Source organism: Gadus morhua, chromosome 12 (genome assembly GCF_902167405.1).
Source record: "Gadus morhua chromosome 12, gadMor3.0, whole genome shotgun sequence".
Taxonomy (NCBI): Eukaryota; Metazoa; Chordata; class Actinopteri; order Gadiformes; family Gadidae; genus Gadus; species Gadus morhua.
Genome location: NC_044059.1, coordinates 766,230 through 787,404, shown reverse-complemented (window position 1 = coordinate 787,404; position 21,175 = coordinate 766,230). Strand labels below are relative to the sequence as shown.

At 43.6% G+C, this 21,175-nt stretch overlaps 1 protein-coding gene across 2 annotated transcripts in view; it reads right to left on the bottom strand.

The window, feature by feature from the left end:
* The window catches only part of LOC115555734 (vascular endothelial growth factor receptor 2), a 38,337-nt gene extending 21,885 nt beyond the window's left edge, over positions 1-16,452 (bottom strand). For both annotated transcript variants that reach the window (XM_030372744.1, XM_030372745.1), the window contains exons 1-2: positions 16,127-16,452; positions 14,881-14,974 (exon numbers count right to left, since the gene is read on the bottom strand). In XM_030372744.1, the coding sequence (XP_030228604.1) occupies positions 14,881-14,974; positions 16,127-16,229 (197 nt within the window). In that variant the 5' untranslated portion in view covers positions 16,230-16,452. The remainder of the gene's footprint in view (positions 1-14,880; positions 14,975-16,126) is intronic.
* Positions 16,453-21,175: the final 4,723 nt, after the last annotated feature.

Genomic DNA, 21,175 nt, shown 5'->3' with positions numbered 1-21,175 from the left:
AGTTTATGGCCTATAATATGACTTAATTCACACATGGAATAGTGTTTTCTTCTACAACTTCAGTGAAGTTGCACAACTTCAGTGAAGTTGTAGACACCAACCCGGTATCACGCGATTTCGTGCTCATGCGCACAAACGTTAATCTATTGAAGCGTGTTCCAGAGCACGATAGTCCGACTTTTTTCGTGCTACACAGAACGAAATGTACACCAATGCATTCTGAATGGGAGTGTTCTCAGACAATTAACGTGCTCCACAAAACGGTACGAGAGAGAGAGAAAGAGAGAGAGGGAGGGACAGAGAGAGAGAGCGAGAGAGAGGCTTCAGAAAGGGTGTTCTACAGTGCACCCTAGTTATGTTTATGCCAAAACCACAAATGCTATATATATATATATTGCCTAATTATATATATTGCCTATATATATATATAGGCTATATATATAATTAGGCTATAATTATATTATTTAGCGTGTAATGAGACAATCTATAGCCAAATTGTCGAAGATGCCCGAGAATCTCCGGAAATATCAGCATGGGAAATCGGCGCATCAGACCCATGTACCTATAAAGAAAGACGTCATCTCAAGCGGGAGAGAACGTTTGCGGTGCTGGTTTGTATCATGTAAGTACAGGGCTCTCAAGTCTCATGCATTCAGCGTGAGACACATGCAATTCAACCCATGCACACGCTAGAAACCTGGGCCCCGTTTCCCGATATCGATGGATCTTCGCTCGTAAGATCATTCTCCCGATGGATCTTTCGAACCATCGATAATTTCTTTGGAGCGTTTCCCGAAACTCCTCTCAACGTGAACACGCATTCGCTGCACTCACGACGATCGTACCTGTCCACTGACATAGTGCCGAAACGGGCTATGACGCAGGGGGAGACGCAGGAATGTCGGAGGAAAATGGGGTTAAAAAGGGTTAAAATATCTCCCCATCCAGGCCAACCGCAGAGTAGCCTACGAAAAGAATAGATTGCAATAATATGAATGCTAAAGATATTAAAACACAATTGATTAAGCCTAGGCCGACATATATATCAGTCCTAATCCTGAGCGCACGATCGGGAGGTGGAAGTTGCGCTTTAGATGCCTTCACAAGTCCAGCGGAGGGCTCCAGTTTTCGCCGGCCAAGTCATGCGCTGTGATAAGTGTGACAGCTATGTTGCACAACATTGCAGCTAAGGCTGGGGTAGCTTTGGTTGAACCGGAGGACATTGAGGACGATGACGACGAGGAAGATCGGTGTGAGGACGGCCTCCCTCATAACTACGCGGCTGGTTTTCATGCACGTCGAAGAGTGATTGAGACTTTTTTTTAACCCCCTCCACCCTCCCACATGTCACTAAACATTCCTGTCAAAGTGACCAATCCCCACCATATCCCAGCCTTTTGCCTGCTCCTTTGCATTTTTTTTATATTTTTAGAATTAATAATTTTATTATTTTTTATTTTTTTATTTTTTACATTATTTTAGGCTACGTTTTATGAGTAGCCTATGTCAGTCTGCACAAATCCCCCCCACTTTCTCTCACACATTTTAAGTGCGCTGCCTGCTCAAACATTTCCTGGACTGTCTCTCAAACTAAGAACATAATGGCCCACATTAGGCTCAGACGCACATGATACACCATTACCAATGTGTTATAATAAAACGCATCCAATACTAGGAATGTCCGCTGGTTACGCCACTGAGGCTATAGTAGGCTAACGAAGCTCTTAGCGTCCTACGAGTACCCTGGAGCACTCGTTAGCTACGAGCGTTTTCAAGACGTTCGTTACCAAAGATGCTTTCGGGAAACGGTGTGAAAACTGTACGATGCTCGTACGACCCACTCTGCGATCCACTTAGGCTAAAGATGCTTTCGGGAAACGGGGCCCAGGTCTCACGAAAATACGTGACACTGTCACGTTATTTCATCTATTGAAACGTGATCAGGGACACGTAGGCCTATTTTCTAAATTTTGTATTTCAATTGGAAGTAGGCTATTTGTCGTGTCACTATAAGCACGACTTCCAAACTAAGGTTCTGTCCCGGAGCGTTCTCCCAAATGTCCCTTATGGAGCTCCGTACAGATCTTCATTGTTGAAAATTGTCTGGAATAACTAACAAATGACAGCTTTTGGCCACCCGTTTATACTTAAATTTGTCTGTGATAACTAACAATATGACAGCTTTTGGCCACCCGTTTCTACTTTCACCTTTGATACTGAGAAATTGTGACAATACACGGATATATTAAATGCAGGTAAGCTGCTCTGTAGGCAAACCGCGAAGGAAAAAAGGGTAGCTGCTTCATCTGTTATTTTTAGAATTGTATGTCTTGATGTTTATTTTATCTAGCCATATATTCTCTTGTTTTTGGCTATGTGAATGAACGTCCGCGTCGATGCCTCACAAGTCCAGTGTCGCGAGCAGACGTTGCCATGACATCTAGAAATCATACCGTATTTAATGGGTTGTAGTGAGTGTAACATAATTCACCTACAGTATTTTGTTATGTGTTGTTCTTTCAATTGTGTTAGGAATGTCGTTTACTGTCTTGGTGGTTCAGGGATCGCTGTCCCTTTAAGGATTACGAGCGTCTCATGACGTCAGAGCCCATGCGGGATTTGTTTACTTGCAGCACGTTTTGATTTCCTGTTTCTCTCTTACTAAATAAACGAGTCACACAACTGTGTGCTCAACGTGCGAAATTGTATCCCTCACTTATTGCAATTTCCACAGGGTTATCATTAATATTGATGTGTAGGGGTTGATTATAACTCGTGAATAATATTGTTTAGACCACGGTCTGGGGGAATACTGGTATTCTGATTGGCTGCAGTGCGTGCATTAACTCCTGATATAGCCCTACAGACAGCTGCTAAGTAGTTCCAGTCAGTGTTTAGATTCTCTGCCCGAGCCCGAGCCCGACGCGGGCCGGGTCGGGCCGATATTTCCCACCACTATACTCGGGCCGGGCCTTTGATCGAGCGTTTCTATTTTTATTTTACCATTGGTTTATTGGCCTAATCTGAGGAGAAATCTATGCCATAAACATAAATATTATAGGCCTTTATTACATGGGTCTTCTCAATGCCGTGGAACGCTTCGTTCACTTGCATGGGTAGTAGTCCGGTGACTTGTCTACCCCAGCGTCTTCCGTTGCTAAGCGACGTCACCGTCTTTGCGGACAAATTATTTCTCTGCTGATCAACACTACAAATGGCCAAAAGACTTGTATCCCCCCCCCCTTGAATAAATACTATGGCAGAATTATTATTATTATTATTATTATTCTCATTCAACTTGAACATGTGTTTTGACAGTAGAGTGGTGGAGGGATGACGTATGTTGGCCAACCCGGAAGTGAGCGTCGCCCTGGATTCCCTCGACAAAAAGCCAACGGGTTTTGCCATTGGATTTTGGATTATTGCAGAAAGATTTGCATCTTTGAAGCACCTCCTTAAAAACTGAAAATAAATAAATAAATAAAAATATCCGTGCTCCAAAGAACGAAATGTAAACCAATGCATTCTGAATGGGAGTGTTTCTCCGATTTTTCCATGCTACACAGAACGAAATGTAAACCCATGCAAATAAAGACTTCATGTTCATAATAAATTAAATATGATTAATCTCCTTAGGGTGTAGGGTGGTATTCTATTTTTTTCAACGGGGCTGCATCCAGTCACTTGACCGTTATGGTTGCTATGGTGGTTGCTATCGACCGCCCCCTCTAATCCTTACATGGTTCTAAAAATCACGCGGCAAAGGAGCTGCCGTCAATTGTGTTGTTTTTGTCGTAAACCAGGGTCCGATGGTTTAAAATAGACAGATATTCCAAGGTATCCTTAAAAGGCAGCTTGGATGTTTTTATTTTCTGCAGTTTAGACTTCTACTATAACCTATTTTTGAAAGCAAAACACCAAACTCATTGATTTAACGAGGCAGGATTATTTGAAACAATTTATTAAATAAATATTTGCGAGAGGTCATTCCATCTCCTGAGTTTGCTTCCTATTTATGTCTAGTGTACACCCCTAATGTCCACAAGCATCCCCCCCCCCCCCCCTCCCCATATGGATTTGGAGAATTGTTGCCACGTCCCAGTGGTGGAGGTATCATATACATGAAAGAGGGTATTCAATTATACTACAATGATCAATTAGGAGGCCGAAGCCCTAAAGGAAGTGATGCAATAGGTGACTGAGTCGAAAACATTTAAGTAAGCTGTTCCTTCAGGTCTCTTATATATCAAAGGGGGTCACAAAGGACGCATACACGCTTCAACCTGTGGCTCCAGCCATACAGGAAATGACTCAGCAAGTACTCCAATCTCTACACGTTTAGCATCTACACGTTGAGCTGAGTCCAATGACACCAAGCATGACACTCTAGCAAATGGTAACATGTATTTTACATGGTACACCTATGGTCTAGGACATGATCTCGGTGTAGCAAGAGGGCGAGCTTGATCTCATTGGACTCAGCTTAACGTGTAGATGCTAAATAACATGTCATTTGTCAAAAATCTCCATCGGGAAGCAAATCATGTGTGGCACTGTTGCAATCGCCTCGGAACGTAGATCTTAAAGGACACCTTGTTTGCCCCGTTACGCCACCGGGAAGATATTTTCATACTTCTAATGGATTGATTCATATTTTAAGGTTCTCGGAGTGAGACTTTGAGCGGCTGCAGAAGAAGTGTTGAGACGAAAGATGATATCAAGACATTTATAGAATATTCCCATTCACATTATGATTCTTCGTCATAACATCTGACCAAACATCCTTCACATTCACCGAGCGAAGATTATGAAAGTCCAGGCCCCCCCTTCCTGCACTCGGGGTCCGACTGGGCCAAGTTTCGGGCAGGAAGGGCCCCCCCTTCCTGCCCTCGGGGTCTGACCGGGCCAAGTTTCGGTGCGGGGGTCCCGGTTAGGCCCTAGAATAAGGTATTCAAATTTCAGGGCGGTAGGACCTTCCTATCTCAAAAACTGTTTTTCCACCACATTCTGAACCATTAGGTCTTGCAGGCAACACTTCTGAGGGGCTTTGTCCAAATGACAGTCCAATTGGGAAAACTTTTTTTCTCTAAGGGCTAGAACTCCAAATCTCGGATATGTCGTTCTCAGGGCCCCGGGAAATGTGTGTAAACATTTTAGTATCCCTAGCTATCTCGAAAAGGCCGGAAAAGGGGCGTGACCTCCAACAGTACAGTAAATGTACATAAGACAGAGGTTATATATGATACCTCCACCACTGGGACGTGGCAACAATTCTCCAAATCCATATGGGGAGGGGGGGGGGGATGCTTGTGGACAGTAGGGGTGTACACTAGACATAAATAGGAAGCAAACTCAGGAGATGGAATGACCTCTCGCAAATATTTATTTAATAAATTGTTTCAAATAACCCTGCCTTGTTAAATCAATGAGTTTGGTGTTTTGCTTTCAAAATAGGTTACAGAAGAAGTCTAAACTGCAGAAAATAAAAACATCCAAGCTGCCTTTTAAGGATACATTGGAAGGATACCTTGGAATATCAGTCTATTTTTAAGCCATCGGACCCTGGTTTACGACAAAAAACAACACAATTGACAGCAGCTCCTTTGCAGCGTGGTTTTTAGAAACATGTAAGGATTAGAGGGGGCGGTCGATAGCAACCACCATAGCAACCATGACGGTCAAGTGACTGGATGCAGCCCCGTTGAAAAAAATAGAATACCGCCCTACACCCTCAGGAGATTAATGATATTTAATTTATTATGAACATGAAGTCTTTATTTGCATGGGTTTACATTTCGTTCTGTGTAGCATGGAAAAAATCTGAGAAACACTCCCATTCAGAATGCATTGGTTTACATTTCGTTCTTTGGAGCACGGATATCTTTATTTATTTATTTATTTTCAGTTTTTATGGAGGTGCTTCAAAGATGAAAATTTTTCTGCAATAATCCAAAATCCAATGGCAAAACCAGTTGGCTTTTTGTCGAGGGAATCCATGGCGACGCTCACTTCCGGGTTGGCCAACATACGTCATCCCTCCACCTCTACTGTAAAAACACATGTTCAAGTTTAATGAGAATAATAATAATTCTTCCATAGTATTTATTTAAGGGGGGGGGATACAAGTCTTTTGGCCATTCGTAGTGTTGATCAGCAGAGAAATAATTTGTCCGCAAAGACGGTGACGTCGCTTAGCAACGGAAGACGCTGGGGTAGACAAGTCACCGGACTACTACCCATGCAAGTGAACGGAGCGTTCCACGGCATTGAGAAGACCCGTGTAATAAAGGCCTATAATATTTCTGTTTATGGCATAGATTTCTCCTCAGATTAGGCCAATAAACCAATGGTAAAATAAAAATAGAAACGCTCGATCAAAGGCCCGGCCCGAGTAGAGTGGTGGGAAATATCGGCCCGACCCGGCCCGCGTCGGGCTCGGGCTCGGGCAGAGAATCTATACACTGACTGGAACTACTTAGCAGCTGTCTGTAGGGCTATATCAGGAGTTAATGCACGCACTGCAGCCAATCAGAATACCAGTATTCCCCAGACCGTGGTCTAAACAATATTATTCACGAGTTATAATCAACCCCTACACATCAATATAAATGATAACCCTGTGGAAATTGCAATGAGTGAGAGATACAATTTCGCACGTTGAGCACACAGTTGTGTGACTCGTTTATTTAGTAAGAGAGAAACAGGAAATCAAAACGTGCTGCAAGTAAACAAATCCCGCATGGGCTCTGACGTCATGAGACGCTCGTAATCCTTAAAGGGACAGCGATCCCTGAACCACCAAGACAGTAAACGACATGCCTAACACAATTGAAAGAACAACACATGACAAAATACTGTAGGTGAATTATGTTACACTCACTACAACCCATTAAATACGGTATGATTTCTAGATGTCATGGCAACGTCCGCTCGCGACACTGGACTTGCGAGGCATCGACGCAGACGTTCATTTACATAGCCAAAAACAAGAGAATAGATGGCTAGATAAAATAAACATCAAGACATACAATTCTAAAAATAACAGATGAAGCAGCTACCCTTTTTTCCTTCGCGGTTTGCCTACAGAGCAGCGCACCTGCATTTAATATATCCGTGTATTGTCACAATTTCTCAGTATCAAAGGTGAAAGTAGAAACGGGTGGCCAAAAGCTGTCATATTGTTAGTTATCACAGACAATTTGTAGAAATGGGTGGCCAAAAGCTGTCATTTGTTAGTTATCACAGACAATTTTCAACAATGAATGATCTGTACGGAGCTCCATAAGGGACATTTGGGAGAACGCTCCGGGACAGAACCTTAGTTTGGAAGTCGTGCTTATAGTGACACGACAAATAGCCTACTTCCAATTGAAATACAAAATTTAGAAAATAGGCCTACGTGTCCCTGATCACGTTTCAATAGATGAAATAACGTGACAGTGTCACGTATTTTCGTGAGACCAGGTTTCTAGCGTGTGCATGGGTTGAATTGCATGTGTCTCACGCCGAATGCATGAGACTTGAGAGCCCTGTACTTACGTGACACAAACCAGCACCGCAAACGTTCTCTCCCGCTTGAGATGACGTCTTTCTTATAGGTTCATGGGTCTGATGCGCCGATTTCCCATGATGATATTTCCGGAGATTCTCGGGCATCATCGACAATTTGGCTATAGATTGTGTCATTACACGCTAAATAATATAATTATAGCCTAATTATATGTATAGCCTATATATATATATAGGCAATATATATAATTAGGCAATATATATATATATATATATATATAGCATTTGTGGTTTTGGCATAAACATAACTAGGGTGCACTGTACTATCTGAGAACACCCTTTCTGAAGCCTCTCTCTCGCTCTCTCTCTATCTCGTACCGTTTTGTGGAGCACGTTAATTGTCTGAGAACACTCCCATTCAGAATGAATTGGTTTACATTTCGTTCTGTGTAGCACGAAAAAAAGTCGGACTATCGTGCTCTGGAACACGCTTCAATAGATTAATGTTCGTGCGCATGAGCACGAAATCGCGTGATACCGGGTTGTAGACACACTTATGATTTACGGTCCTTCGGCCGTAATGGTGGGTCTATTTAATGATATGTGGCAATACATTAACAAACATTGTTTCTCACCATTATTGTTTACATTATCGTTATCAACAATGTGTTCATAATATGCATGTGTCCCCCGTTAATACATTGCCATGGACTTTTATGCGTTACGTGTTTAGTTTGCGAGTGTTTAAACAGATGGGTGCACACACGCGCCAAGCATCACCCGCATTCATATCATTCTTTTAAACACTCACTCGCAGTAAGCTATGTTTTCTCACGATCAAATACTCATCACTCCTAAAAGTTATAGGCTTGTAGACGATGTATGTGTCAAGAAAACGTGTGTTTGCTGTAAGGTGTGTGCAGAATGATGCATTGTTTAATAGTAGCCTACAACTTCTTACTGCTGTATCAGCTATTCTTTCCCAAATAACGTTATAATTTACCCCAAAACGAGATTTTGTTTTGGAAGGCTTGGATATTTATTATTATTATTATTGTTAGTATTATTATTATTATTATTATTATTATTATTATTATTATTATTATTATTATTATATTATTGTTATGGCATAGCTTACTACAGTGTTCATTCAAGCAGCCCCTAAGGAAAAAAAAAGTTTCCAGAATCCACATCTTCATCATAATATTTCAATTAGGCTAATCGTTTGCATGTTTGTGCTGTGTATAGCCTACTGGTAGGGTGCACTCACACCAGGCCATCTGGCCGTGGCCGTGGCCGTTTTCACACCTAACCGTGCTAAAATCTGCCAGTGTGAGTGTGGCCAGTCTGGCCAGGCCAGGCCAACTTGGCCACTTGGGAGAGTTGTGCTGCTACGGTACGGGCCGCCACTGTACAGATGCTAATGAGCCGACACACGCACACGCATGGCTACGCAACCTGAGCTGGATGACGTATAGACCATGCAAATGCTTTTTGATCTGTAGCCACAAGGCGCGTTAGGCGCGTTGAACCATTTTTGTGACACACAATGATCAAGCGTCAGTTAGGCGCGTTACATGCGATATTCCAACGCGAGTAATGGTACGGCCACACCAAATGCGTTACTCGTGTTGGATGGGAGCGTTCCCTCTTCATCATAACTATCAAACCAAACATCCTTCACATTCACCGAGCATACATTATGAAAGTAAAATGCACATTTCTCGCTAAAAAATGTTTACATAAACGCATTTAATGGCGTAACTATGTTACTATTTCCACCCAGAATAAAGAAAGATGTCCGCCTTATGCTTCTGTGCAAGCGTCACTACTCTCTGCCAGTGACGTCCGGTCAAGCTCCACGCCGATTGGCTATCGCGGCTAAGCATCATGCGTTGGAGCGTAGAAAGTTACATTTTTTGAACTCCGGGCGTTGGGCGCGTTACTGCGTTTACGTGCGTAATTACGTGCATCTGCCGTGACTAACGCCCCTAATGCTACGGCCACACCAAACGCGTTACTCGCGTTGGATAACGCGTGTAACGTGCCTAACTTCACGCTTGATCATTGTGTGTCACAAAAAATGGTTCAACGCGCCTAACGCGCCTGTGGCTGCGCTGGATTTAGGAGTCCGAGGTAAGAAAACCCAAACGCCGCCGTGTTTGGGTGCATGATAGAGCTTAGATCGGGTTAGATTAAAATAATCTTGGATATAAATAACAATAATCGGGTTAAATAACTTCACATGGTGTGTCTGGTGTGTTTCCAGCATTCGTAGTGTTGATCAGCAGAGATATAGTCCGCCAATACATTGAGGTTGCTTAGCAACCAGAGACGCTGTACAGGCAAGTGAATGGAGCGTTCCCTCTTCGTCATAACTATGAAACCAAACATCCTTCACATTCACCGAGCGAAAATTATGAAAGTAAATTCACATTTCTCGCTAAAAATGTTTACATAAACGCATTTAATGGCGTATCTATGTTACTATTTCCACCCAGAATAAAGAAAGATGTCGGCCGTATGCTTCTGTGCAAGCGTCACTACTCTCTGCCAGTGACGTCGGGTCAAGCTCCACGCTGATTGGCTATCGCGGCTAAGCATCACGCGTTGGAGCGTTGAAAGTTCAATTTCTTTAACTCCGGGCGTTGGTGCGTTGGGCGCGTTACTGCGTTTACGTGCGTAATTACGTGCGTCTGCCGCGTCTAACACCCCTAACGCGACGCTTCAACGCGTGTAACGCGTCTACGCACCTATACCAATGTTCCCTATGCAAAAATGCAGATTTTCGACGCCCCAAACGCGAGTAACGCGGTTGGTGTGGCCGTACCTTAATGCTACGGCCACACCAAACGCGTTACTCGCGTTGGATAACGCGTGTAGCGTGCCTAACTTGACGCTTGATCATTGTGTGTCACAAAAATGGCTCAACGCGCCTAACGCGCCTGTGGCTGCGTTGGATTTAGGAGTCCGAGGTAGGAAACCCAAAACGCCGCCGTGTTTGTGTGCATGATAGAGTTTAGATCAGGTTAGATTAAATAATCTCGGATATAAATAACAATAATCGGGTTAAATAACTTCACGTGGTGTGTCTGGTGTGTTTCCAGCATTCATAGTGTTGATCAGCAGAGATATAGTCCGCCAAGACGTTGAGGTTGCTTAGCAACCAGAGACGCTGTCCATGCAAGTGAATGGAGCGTTCCCTCTTTGTCATAACTATCAAACCAAACATCCTTCACATTCACCGAGCGAACATTATGAAAGTAAAATGCACATTTCTCGCTAAAAATGTTTACATAAATGCATTTAATGGCGTAACTATGTTACTATTTCCACCCAGAATAAAGAAAGATGTCGTCCGTATGCTTCTGTGCAAGCGTCACTACTCTCTGCCAGTGACGTCGGGTCAAGCTCCACGCTGATTGGCTATCGCGGCTAAGCATCACGCGTTGCAGCGTTGAAAGTTACATTTTTTGAACTCCGGGCGTTGGTGCGTTGGGCGCGTAACGCCTCGTGCCCACTACCTCCGTCCGTTGACTGATCCCCATTGACTTTGATGGGGACGGACGCGCAATGCATTGTGGATCCGTCCGTTCCGTTGAGCCTTTGGCTCCGTCAGAAAGTTGAAACATTTTCAACTTTTCGGCAGCGACGGATCCGTCATCCAATCAGATCGCTGCACGGTTGCGGATTGACGCCCCACCCTCATGGGTAAAATCCTCAGTTTGTCGATACTCATGCTAATGATCATGTGTTTTCCCCACGTGTGATTTGTTGACCATTATGTTAATTTTGATGTGCCTGTCCCCGGACGTGATTGGCTGCTGCATCGGAGGGCCGAGGATCCGGGAGGATAAAGCACGGGCGAGCTCAACATTCACGGCAGCTGGCCTTGGATATGCAGCTTGCCATATTGGGTCTTCGAATGGTTATTTGTTGGTTGATCGAGGTTCATTTCTTTGATTTGGACAGCACCCAATGGTCCTTTTCCTTTTGTAGTTTTTCCTCCTCTGTTTGTGTTAAATTGATTATCCCATGCTCTGGGCTAAATAAACAACTTCCAGTTAACCAAAGACATCTGGTTTTATGTTGCCACCCCTTCCCCTAGCGGGGGACGTAACAATCGCGTATGCAAATTTAAGCACTGTGACGCGACTCGGGCTCTGACGATACTGGAAAGCGGGAAAGTGGGTCATCTTGCATCGCAACAAGCAGGAAGAAGCAGGAAGAACCCGGCGAAGCGATTTGATTGGCTGACGGATGCCTCTGCAAAGACTACTCCCCCATCCGTCAGCCACGCCTTCCCACGTCCGTTGACTGACGGTGCAGTGGGCATGTAGGGTTACTGCGTTTTACATGCGTCTGCCGCGTCTAACGCCCCTAACGCGACGCCTCAACGCGTGTAACGCGTTGAGGCGCCTTTACCAATGGTTCCCTTTGCAAAAATGCAGATTTTCTACGCCCCAAATGCGAGTAACGCGGTTGGTGTGGCCGTACCGCGACAGTTTAGGGAGTTTATTAAAAAAATACTGTTTTTCTGTTTCGATTTTAGCAGAGTCATAGAACATGCTTTTTAAGTTGTGCGATAAAAGAAAAACAATGCAATCGTACTATTATCGTGTGTATGTTACATATACATTAATATAATGATCATATGTTATCTCATTCTTATTACTGAAACCTATTTAGTTTGTCTTTGTATTGAAAATAAAATACAATAAATAATGGCCTAACTGAATTCACTTATAAGTTACTTAAAAGTCTTCAATAACCAACCAATTCATAATTTATTTTATTTTGCTTTACAAGGAAACCGAGGAGATTAATGCAGTCCTTGAAGGCAAGTGATGAAGATTGCCATCAGCGCTGACCGGTCTACCCGAGGATCTGACAGCAAGATGGCAAACACCTTGGTCAAGTGAACCAAATTCCTGGTTGGAATATTTATGCTCTGAATCTGACCTATTGCAAGGAACTTGAATTTACATTTTAAGTAGGCTGTTCCTTGACCTTAAAGATGAACTGAACTGAAATAATCAACATTGATAATGTCTTAGTTATGACCATTATAAAAAATATATTTAAAAAATCAATATAGGCAACAAAAGGAAATGCGTCTTTTAGTATTAGAGCGGACTAGGTCGTTGCTGCAGACACGCAAACGTCTTCTACACTCTACACACGATTTTAAAATGGCTGGTTACGCGTTTGAGCCTGTGAGGGACATGCCTGTAGTGTGTGACTGCCAGCCGGTGGAGAGGGATCAATTTCAGGCTCCAGCTCCACCTTCAGTCGTGTGGGTGTGACTGGTGTGCGTGAGGGTGCTGCCGGAGCATGGACACTGCCATTGAATCGGTCTGCTGCCGAGAGGTCCCGGTCAACCTTGACCACCTAATGGTGGGATTAGGTTGCATAACCTTGCACAGGGCATTTCGGATGCTGTGCGGCAAGAGAGAGGTTTTGGAAGTGGCCATGCTCTCTCTAAGGGACGTCCGAGCGGAGACACTGGAGCGCCCCATAAATAGCAACCAAGTAACAAGGCGAAAACGATCGTCCCCCTCCGTTTTCCTTGGATGCGTTACAGGAATATCTCCGTAAAGACGGACTCATTGCGGAAACGCAATGAGCTGTACAAACGCTGTAGTACCTACATATTCAAGGAGCTGGTTCTCCACAAAAAAAAGTGGAGCTCATCAAGCCTGCGCACATCCAGCCTGCGCGCTGTATAAAAACATTCAAGTCGAGGAGGAGATAGTAGTTGTTTAACCTTTTAGATTGAGTAGAAATACTTTTTAATTTATAGTTAGTAATTAAATTGACCAAGGGGCTGTATTTAAAGCTACAAAAATAATACAAAAAAACCCCTGTAACTTTCAACCCAACTTCAGGCGTCCACACAAATCCTAGGTCTGGTTTTATTTGAAACCACCCTGGGACCATGGACCTATTAAAGAACATGGTTTATTATCTGCCCAATAACATGGTTATTAAAGACATGGTTTCACAAATAAAAAAATCGGCTCCGGGTGGACGGGACCTGAAAGACATTTTAGATGCACTTTGGGAAATACATGAGCATGAGCATAGATGCGAGGCGGAATCACGAGTGTCACATTTACTTTAGGTGGATGTTGGAGGTTTACTTTCTGGTGGATGTTGATGGATATTGCACAGATGGATATTGCACAGATACATCTTATGAAACTACTTCTTCGAGTTGAACTCCCTCTGCATCAGCAATCGGCTAGTCGGCGAACATCAGGGTGAGTAGAAAGGGACATTTGTGGAACTTCTGTTTACAGACCTGTACAGAGCTGTGGTTTAATTAGCAGCTTGGGAGTAATAGTTCATACACTTTATGGTCGGAGTGCTAGCTTGTGGAGATTGACATGACAGGGGCTATCGGAGGGTTATTCCATTTTAAGGCTGCCAGCCATGTATTGAGGGCGGGTTTCCTATTCAAAGCTAGCCTGTGGAAATGTATGATTACCCCAGCTGCCTTGGCCCTATATAATTCATTACTGCAACCAGGGGCAATGCAATAAGATGATCCTCCTGTAGTCCTGGTTGTTTGCTTTTCTGTAGCAATTTCAGAGAGCCTCAGAGGCTGACTCATTACCTGCTATGGGTGCCACAGAGGAGCTATGTTACCATGCCAATGACGTAGCTGAGCGTTGAAATCCAACATGGCGGCGCCCTGTAACACTTTCACCGTACAATTTAATCCCTTTTAGCGAGTTCAGCCATTTTTTGTTATTGTACCAATGAGAAGTCAGAAAATACATCTGTTATATCAACTAAACTTCAAATTTCAGTGCAGTTAATCTTTAATGGACTGAAAGCCAATGCAAAGTAATGAGTCTCAAGAACAGTATTTTCTGAACATTCCACTTCCCTGTTTCACAGCACACGATTCAATGCACCATCAGAATTTATTAAGTAAGCCTTTGGGTTAAAGTGTTTCCTATTGTTACAAATAGCGTCTGCTACGTATGTATCTTAGGGGTTTATTGCAAATCGGATCGTATTTTTGATACTCAGTTCCTTCAGGAAAATTTATCACAAAGGTCTTTATTATATAGAAAAACTATCTATTAAAGTTATTCTTCAAGGACCTTGAAGATACTTGAAGGACCTTAAGGCTTAACTATGATTTGATGGCATAATTGAGTATGCTTACTGCTTAATGGGCAACATGGCCAAATAGTTTATTCATAATGTGTGGGGCATTATAAATAAACATCCAGGCACGCATTTACCCAGGCACACATACACACATTCATTTATGGATGATCGATAATGGATGATTGATTGATGGAATTCTAGTAAAGTATTGCAATTAGATGTTTTCAAAAATATTTTGACCTATACCTGCAGGTGAGCTCCAGATGGTCCGATTTGTTAATCTTTTGGATCCCAGTGGGGCTCAGTATTGGGGGCTCGGGCATGAAGCGCAGTTCTAAAGCTGAAAGAATCGATTAGAAATGTAGCAGAATTAACACAATGATCCAAATCCTGTTATTCAACAACATTCCCATGGAAATACAAAGCTCTTTTACCTTCCCTTTGTCACTGTTGCTGCTATTTAACAAACTACAAAGTCTCCCAGGAATAAAAAAGCTCATCCGCAAGCCAATCAATTTATTGTTTTTTCTGATCCAAAGATCTAATGAGCTTTTGTTTTTCAAACAGGCATGCAGTGCTGAGTGATGGCATTTTACTGTAATGTAACAATCTCCCTACGTTTGCATCAAAAAGACAATTCAAGGTGTATCACGAAATGATCCAAAGATGGGAGGATATGGTTTTGAAAAAGAAATGCTGCTCAGGGCTGGGTGTTATTTAAATGGTGGTCCAATTTTTTTGTTCCACTGCCGCAGCAAATGGCGGAGCTGTGTCAAAACAGGAAGCCATGTGAGATGGGAAGGGTCAAGCTGCTGAATAGTCCAGCACTATGGAGAATAGGTGGGGTTCCTGTTCCAGAGGATACAAGCCCAGAACCCACCCATTCCACCCTTTCCCCTTGAAAAGCTTCAGAGGATATACCATCTTGGAAAATAGTTATTGCCATGTTGATCAATCAAGTGGTCAATAATATTAATTTTACCATTGCCTAAATTGTGATCCCTTGATGGATATTTCTCAGTGAATACAGAAATGTAACCATTGTGAGACTATATAGTTAATTTATTTCTATAAGTCCATTATTTCTATAAGTCCATTATTACATCATAACTGTTGATTGACAAAACAATGGACAATGCTTTTTCAAGTGAGTGACTCGACCTCATCCTGTTTCATTAATGGTGATAACATCATTAAATCCAATACACAATAATGCATCGTGTTCGCAATCCTTTACTTGAAATTATTAAGGTTTATTAAGCTTTCTAAATTAAAAAAACAATGACTAATGTTATGTTTACATTAAAAGGGCTATATGGGAATATAGCCAGAAAATATACATGCATTTCACATACCATCATTACAGACAATAGCCTATATATTATAGCATACTGCTAGGTCAATTACATTTAAATTCAAAAGTCTATTAACATATTTTTTCTATCTTCATTGTTTTGGCAGTAATTTGGTACAATCTGTTTGAATCACTTACCAATGACAACGGTAATCTCCAAAATAATGCCAAGGAATGAGATAATGGAGAGCGTCTGAGCCATCATCCGAAAAAAGAAATAGAACATCACCATACCAATCATCAATAACTTCAGGGCTATGGGAACTTTACACGTAGGTAGGCCTACATCATTTTAAGTAGAAAATCGGTGACGCAATATTGCCTTCAGTGAAAAGTCCATGAATGTAAACCTCGTCGACAAATCATGGGTGCATCATCGAGATAACGTTTCGCAAGTTTAACAGCAATGTCACCGGTCTGCCTTTCCACTCCGGTCCCCATGGAACTCGAAGTGCTGCTGATTAAAGGGAGGAACGCGCAGCGCGGTGGAAACGCAGGGCGGAGAATACGTGGAACCTCAAAGGGAGGAGCGTCACGACTGCAAACTGCCTTCTTGGACCGCTGAGTAATTTAAGGCCAATGGGTAAAAAAATAATTAATGTTTGAGGGTTAATTACACTGACATAATCTAAATTGTAATGTCCGTTATTAAATTGCTATACAAATATACTGTGGCGAGCAGCACGGGAAAGACGGGAGCCCAGGTTCAACCAATTATGCAGTTCCGTGCCCCACACCGCACGAATACGGACTGCCTTTTATAACGACCAACGAACATAACAGAAACACGCCATACACCTGACAAACACACACAACACTCTCACTATAGTCACCATCACACAACAATGGAACTACACACAATTAATGCACAACCAAATAACACCCCGAATCCATTAACCCCACTTAACCTAGTAACAAACAAGGACTTCAAAACCCCTGAAAACACTTAACTCCCAGGATCCCACAATACTCAAGTGAAATACGCAAGGTTATATTAGAGATAACAGTCAAAAACATTATATGAAGAAATAATAATTTGCCAAAAACAACCTTCCCAAGATGAATAGAGTATATCTCCACAACTACAAGGGCTTTAAAGGTCCCATGGCATGCTACTTTATGGATGCTTTAATATCGATATTAGTGGGCCCCAAACACAGTATTTTAAGACTTTCCAGAAATTCAGCTGTGGTGCAGAATTACAGCCACTACGAGCCAGTCGCACATTGAGCTTTCCCCAAATGCGCCGTTTCGGTGTTTGTAGCTTTAATGCATATGAGGAGGAGGGAGACGGGTCAAGGAGGAGGGTGGGGGGGTGGTCCTGAGGATCTTGCGGCCACGGTACCATGCGCTCTGTTTACAGTGGATGTATCGCAAATTTTGGCGAGGCGCACACAGCCTTTGGCCGTGTTCTGTAAATATTCTGGAACACTCCGGATGCTGCCAAAGGCAGGCAGCGGGCAGCGGGAAGCATTCGCGGGTAACAATCCTTTTGTCCTCCATGTCGTGGTTCATGTACTTCAGGGAATCAAAGCAAGAGTTCCTTTCCCCCCAATTACTTCTCCACCATGGCTGAGATAACCTCCACTAAGAGTTTTGTTGTGGAAATACCAGAGACGAGACAAAGTCATCGTCTCTGAAATGCGCCCAACACAGCACTAATCTGGTTCCATCGTTTTTTGGTATTTCTCCAAAAATAAATTGCAACCATTTCTCCCTTAATTCCTCTGTCATTGGCAGGCGATGCAATGTGGACGTTTTGCTTTGGAATGACACACAGGTTCGATGTCGTTCTGCCATTGCATTCAAAATTCTGTAACTAGCCTGTTACTAAGCAGCACAAGCTCAATCTCGACTCCTTCAGAATTTCTGTGGGTGGTTACGAACCAACCAAGTGGGCAGGCCCATGAATAATAATTTGACAACGCTACGTAGAAGTGTCACCTTATCCAGATTGGCTCATTTTTTTTGCCTTTTTCCTTCATTGGCTATTGCATACAGCAGACAAACTGCATAGATTTCAAACTTACCACAGGTCACAAACTTATTCTGACCTAACCATGGGATCTTTAACATGTCCTCCTCATCATCATCCGCTTATCCGGGGTCGGGTCGCGGGGGGAGCAGCTCAAGCAGGGGGCCCCAGACTTCCCTTTCCCGGGCCACATTGACCAGCTCTGACGGGGGATCCCGAGGCGTTCCCAGGCCAGTGTTGAGATATAATCTCTCCACCTAGTCCTGGGTCTTCCCCGAGGTCTCCTCCCCACTGGACGTGCCTGAAACACCTCCCAAGGAAGGCGCCCAGTGGGCATCCTTACCAGATGCCCGAACCACCTCAGCTGACTCCTTTCTAAGTAAAGGAGCAGCGGCTCTAATCCGAGTTCCTCACGGATGGCTGAGCTTCTCACCCTATCCCTAAGGGAGACGCCAGCCACCCTTCTGAGAAAACTCATCTCGGCCGCTTGTACCCGCGATCTCGTCCTTTCGGCCATCACCCAGCCCTCATGACCATAGGTGAGGATAGGAACGAAGATCGACCGGTAGATCGAGAGCTTTGCCTTGCGGCTCAGCTCTCTTTTCGTTACAACGGTGCGGTAAAGCGAACGCAATACCGCCCCCGCTGCTCCGATTCTCCGGCCAATCTCACGCTCCATAGTACCCTCACTCGCGAACAAGACCCCGAGGTACTTGAACTCCTTCACTTGGGCTAAGGACTCATTTCCTACCCGGAGTAAGCAATCCACCGGTTCATGGCCTCAGATTTAGCGGTGCTGATCCTCATCCCAGCCGCTTCACACTCGGCCGCCAGCCAATCCAGTGAGTGCTGAAGGTCACAGGCCGATGATCCAATGAGGACCACATCATCTGCAAAAAGCAGTGACGAGATCCTCAGACCACCGAACTGCAACCCCTCCCCACCACGACTACGCCTCGATATCCTGTCCATGTATATCACAAACAGGATTGGTGACAAGGCGCAGCCCTGGCGGAGACCAGCACCCACTGAGAACGAAACTGACTGGCTGCCGAGAACACGAACACAGCTCTCGCTTTGGGAGTACAAAGATTGGATGGCCCTGAGGATAGACCCCCTTACCCCATACTCCCGCAGCACCTCCCACAGTTTCTCCCGGGGGACCCGGTCATACGCCTTCTCCAGATCCACAAAACACATGTAGACCGGAAGGGCATACTCCCAGGCCCCCTCCAGGATCCTTGCGAGAGTGAAGAGCTGGTCCGTAGTTCCACGTCCGGGGCGAAAACCGCATTGTTCCTCTTCAATCTGAGGTTCGACGATCGGCCGAACCCTCCTTTCCAGCACCTTGGAGTAGACTTTACCAGGGAGGCTGAGAAGTGTGATACCCCGGTAATTGGCACACACTCTCTGGTCCCCCTTTTTGAACAGGGGAACCACCACCCCGGTTTGCCACTCCTTTGGCACTGTACCCGACTCCCACGCGATGTTGAATAGGCGTGTCAACCATGACAGCCCCTCAACACCCAGAGCCTTTAGCATTTCTGGCTGGATCTCATCAATCCCTGGGGCTTTGCCACTGCGGAGATGTTTGACTACCTCAGTGACCTCCACCAGGGAAATTGACGACGAAACACCATCAACCTCGAGCTCTGCCTCCAACATAGAGGGCGTGTTATTCGGATTCAGGAGTTCCTCAAAGTGTTCCTTCCAACGTCCGACGACCTCCTCAGTTGAGGTCAACAGAGTCCCATCCTTACTGTACACAGCTTGGATGGTTCCCCGTTTCCCCCTCCTGAGGTGCCGGATAGTCTTCCAGAAACACTTTGGTGCCGACCGAAAGTCCTTCTCCATGGCCTCTCCGAACTTCTCCCACACCCGCTGCTTGGCAGCCGCTGCAGCCCTTCGAGCCTGTCGGTACCTTGCAACCGAGTCAGGAGTCCTCCAGGATATCATATCCCGGAAGGCCTCCTTCTTCAGTCGGACGGCTTCCCTGACCACCGGTGATCTTTAACATGTATTCTTGTTAAAAAAAAAAAAAAAAAAAAAAAAAAAAGATAACACCAATGGGATGTGGTGCAAATGAAAGAGTAAATGTGAATTTTACTGACTCAGAGTAAATAAAGCTAGAACACAGCATAGATGGAATATTAAATGTTGGTGGATTTAGTAGAGGAAGGTTTTATTGGAATAAAAAATATATGTATCACAACTTCTTACCAGCCAAATTGCATCACACCTTTGTACTGGCATAGAAAAAGCATCAATAGGTTCAGTGATATATAGATGGAACCTTTGCTAGTTTCAATGATTTACATTCCAAATATGACCTCAAACAAAATGACCTATTTCGCTACTTTCAAACCCGTCAATTTGCAGTAGCCATAGCCGGCAGTTTCCTATCCTTCCTAGTAAGTCACTCGTTGATTCAATTATGAAAGTTCCATTCTGGCTGCGGGGTTTTACTGCACACTCTTACACAATGATCATGTCAATGGACAATGCCAAGCTGGACAGGATAAAAATGAAATGGGAGAAAGAAATTGGAACTGAAATCTCAGAAGATATTTTGACTGAAGCTTTGAAAAAAGTGAATAATAGTAGGCCTACCTCCTGTGAAAGACTGAGTATAAGAGCAAAACTTCAGTTTAAGGTGGTACCTGGCTTGCATTGGAGTAGAGCGAAAAATGCTTCCTTTTATCCAAATGTTGATGGCAGTTGTATCAGATGTCATGTTAATGTGGCCAATTTGACACACATGTTTGGGTCTTGCCATTTGCTAACAGGGTAGGCTACTGGTCTTACATATTTGATGTACTTGGTGTTATTTTACAAACTTGTGCAATGATAGCATTATTTGGTGTACCAAATGAGGAAACAAGCATGACCAAGAAGCAATTCAACATTATAGCATTTGTTTCTTTGGTGGCACAAAGGGAAATTTTACTTAATTGTAGAGATGTCCGATGTTATCGGCCCACCGATATTATCGGCCCTATATTAGCATAAAATGTAATATCTGTCAATATCGGTATCGGATTTTTTTTTGCCTTAAAACCGATTTTTTTTTTTTTTTTTTTTTTTATAGCTCAAATAAATGTTTTCAAAATTGTGCAGTACAGTGCACATTGTAATTGACTCATATTTGTGCATTTATTAAATTAAGGTTATTGAGTTTTAGTTAAAGAAACATACTGCTATGTTGCACATAG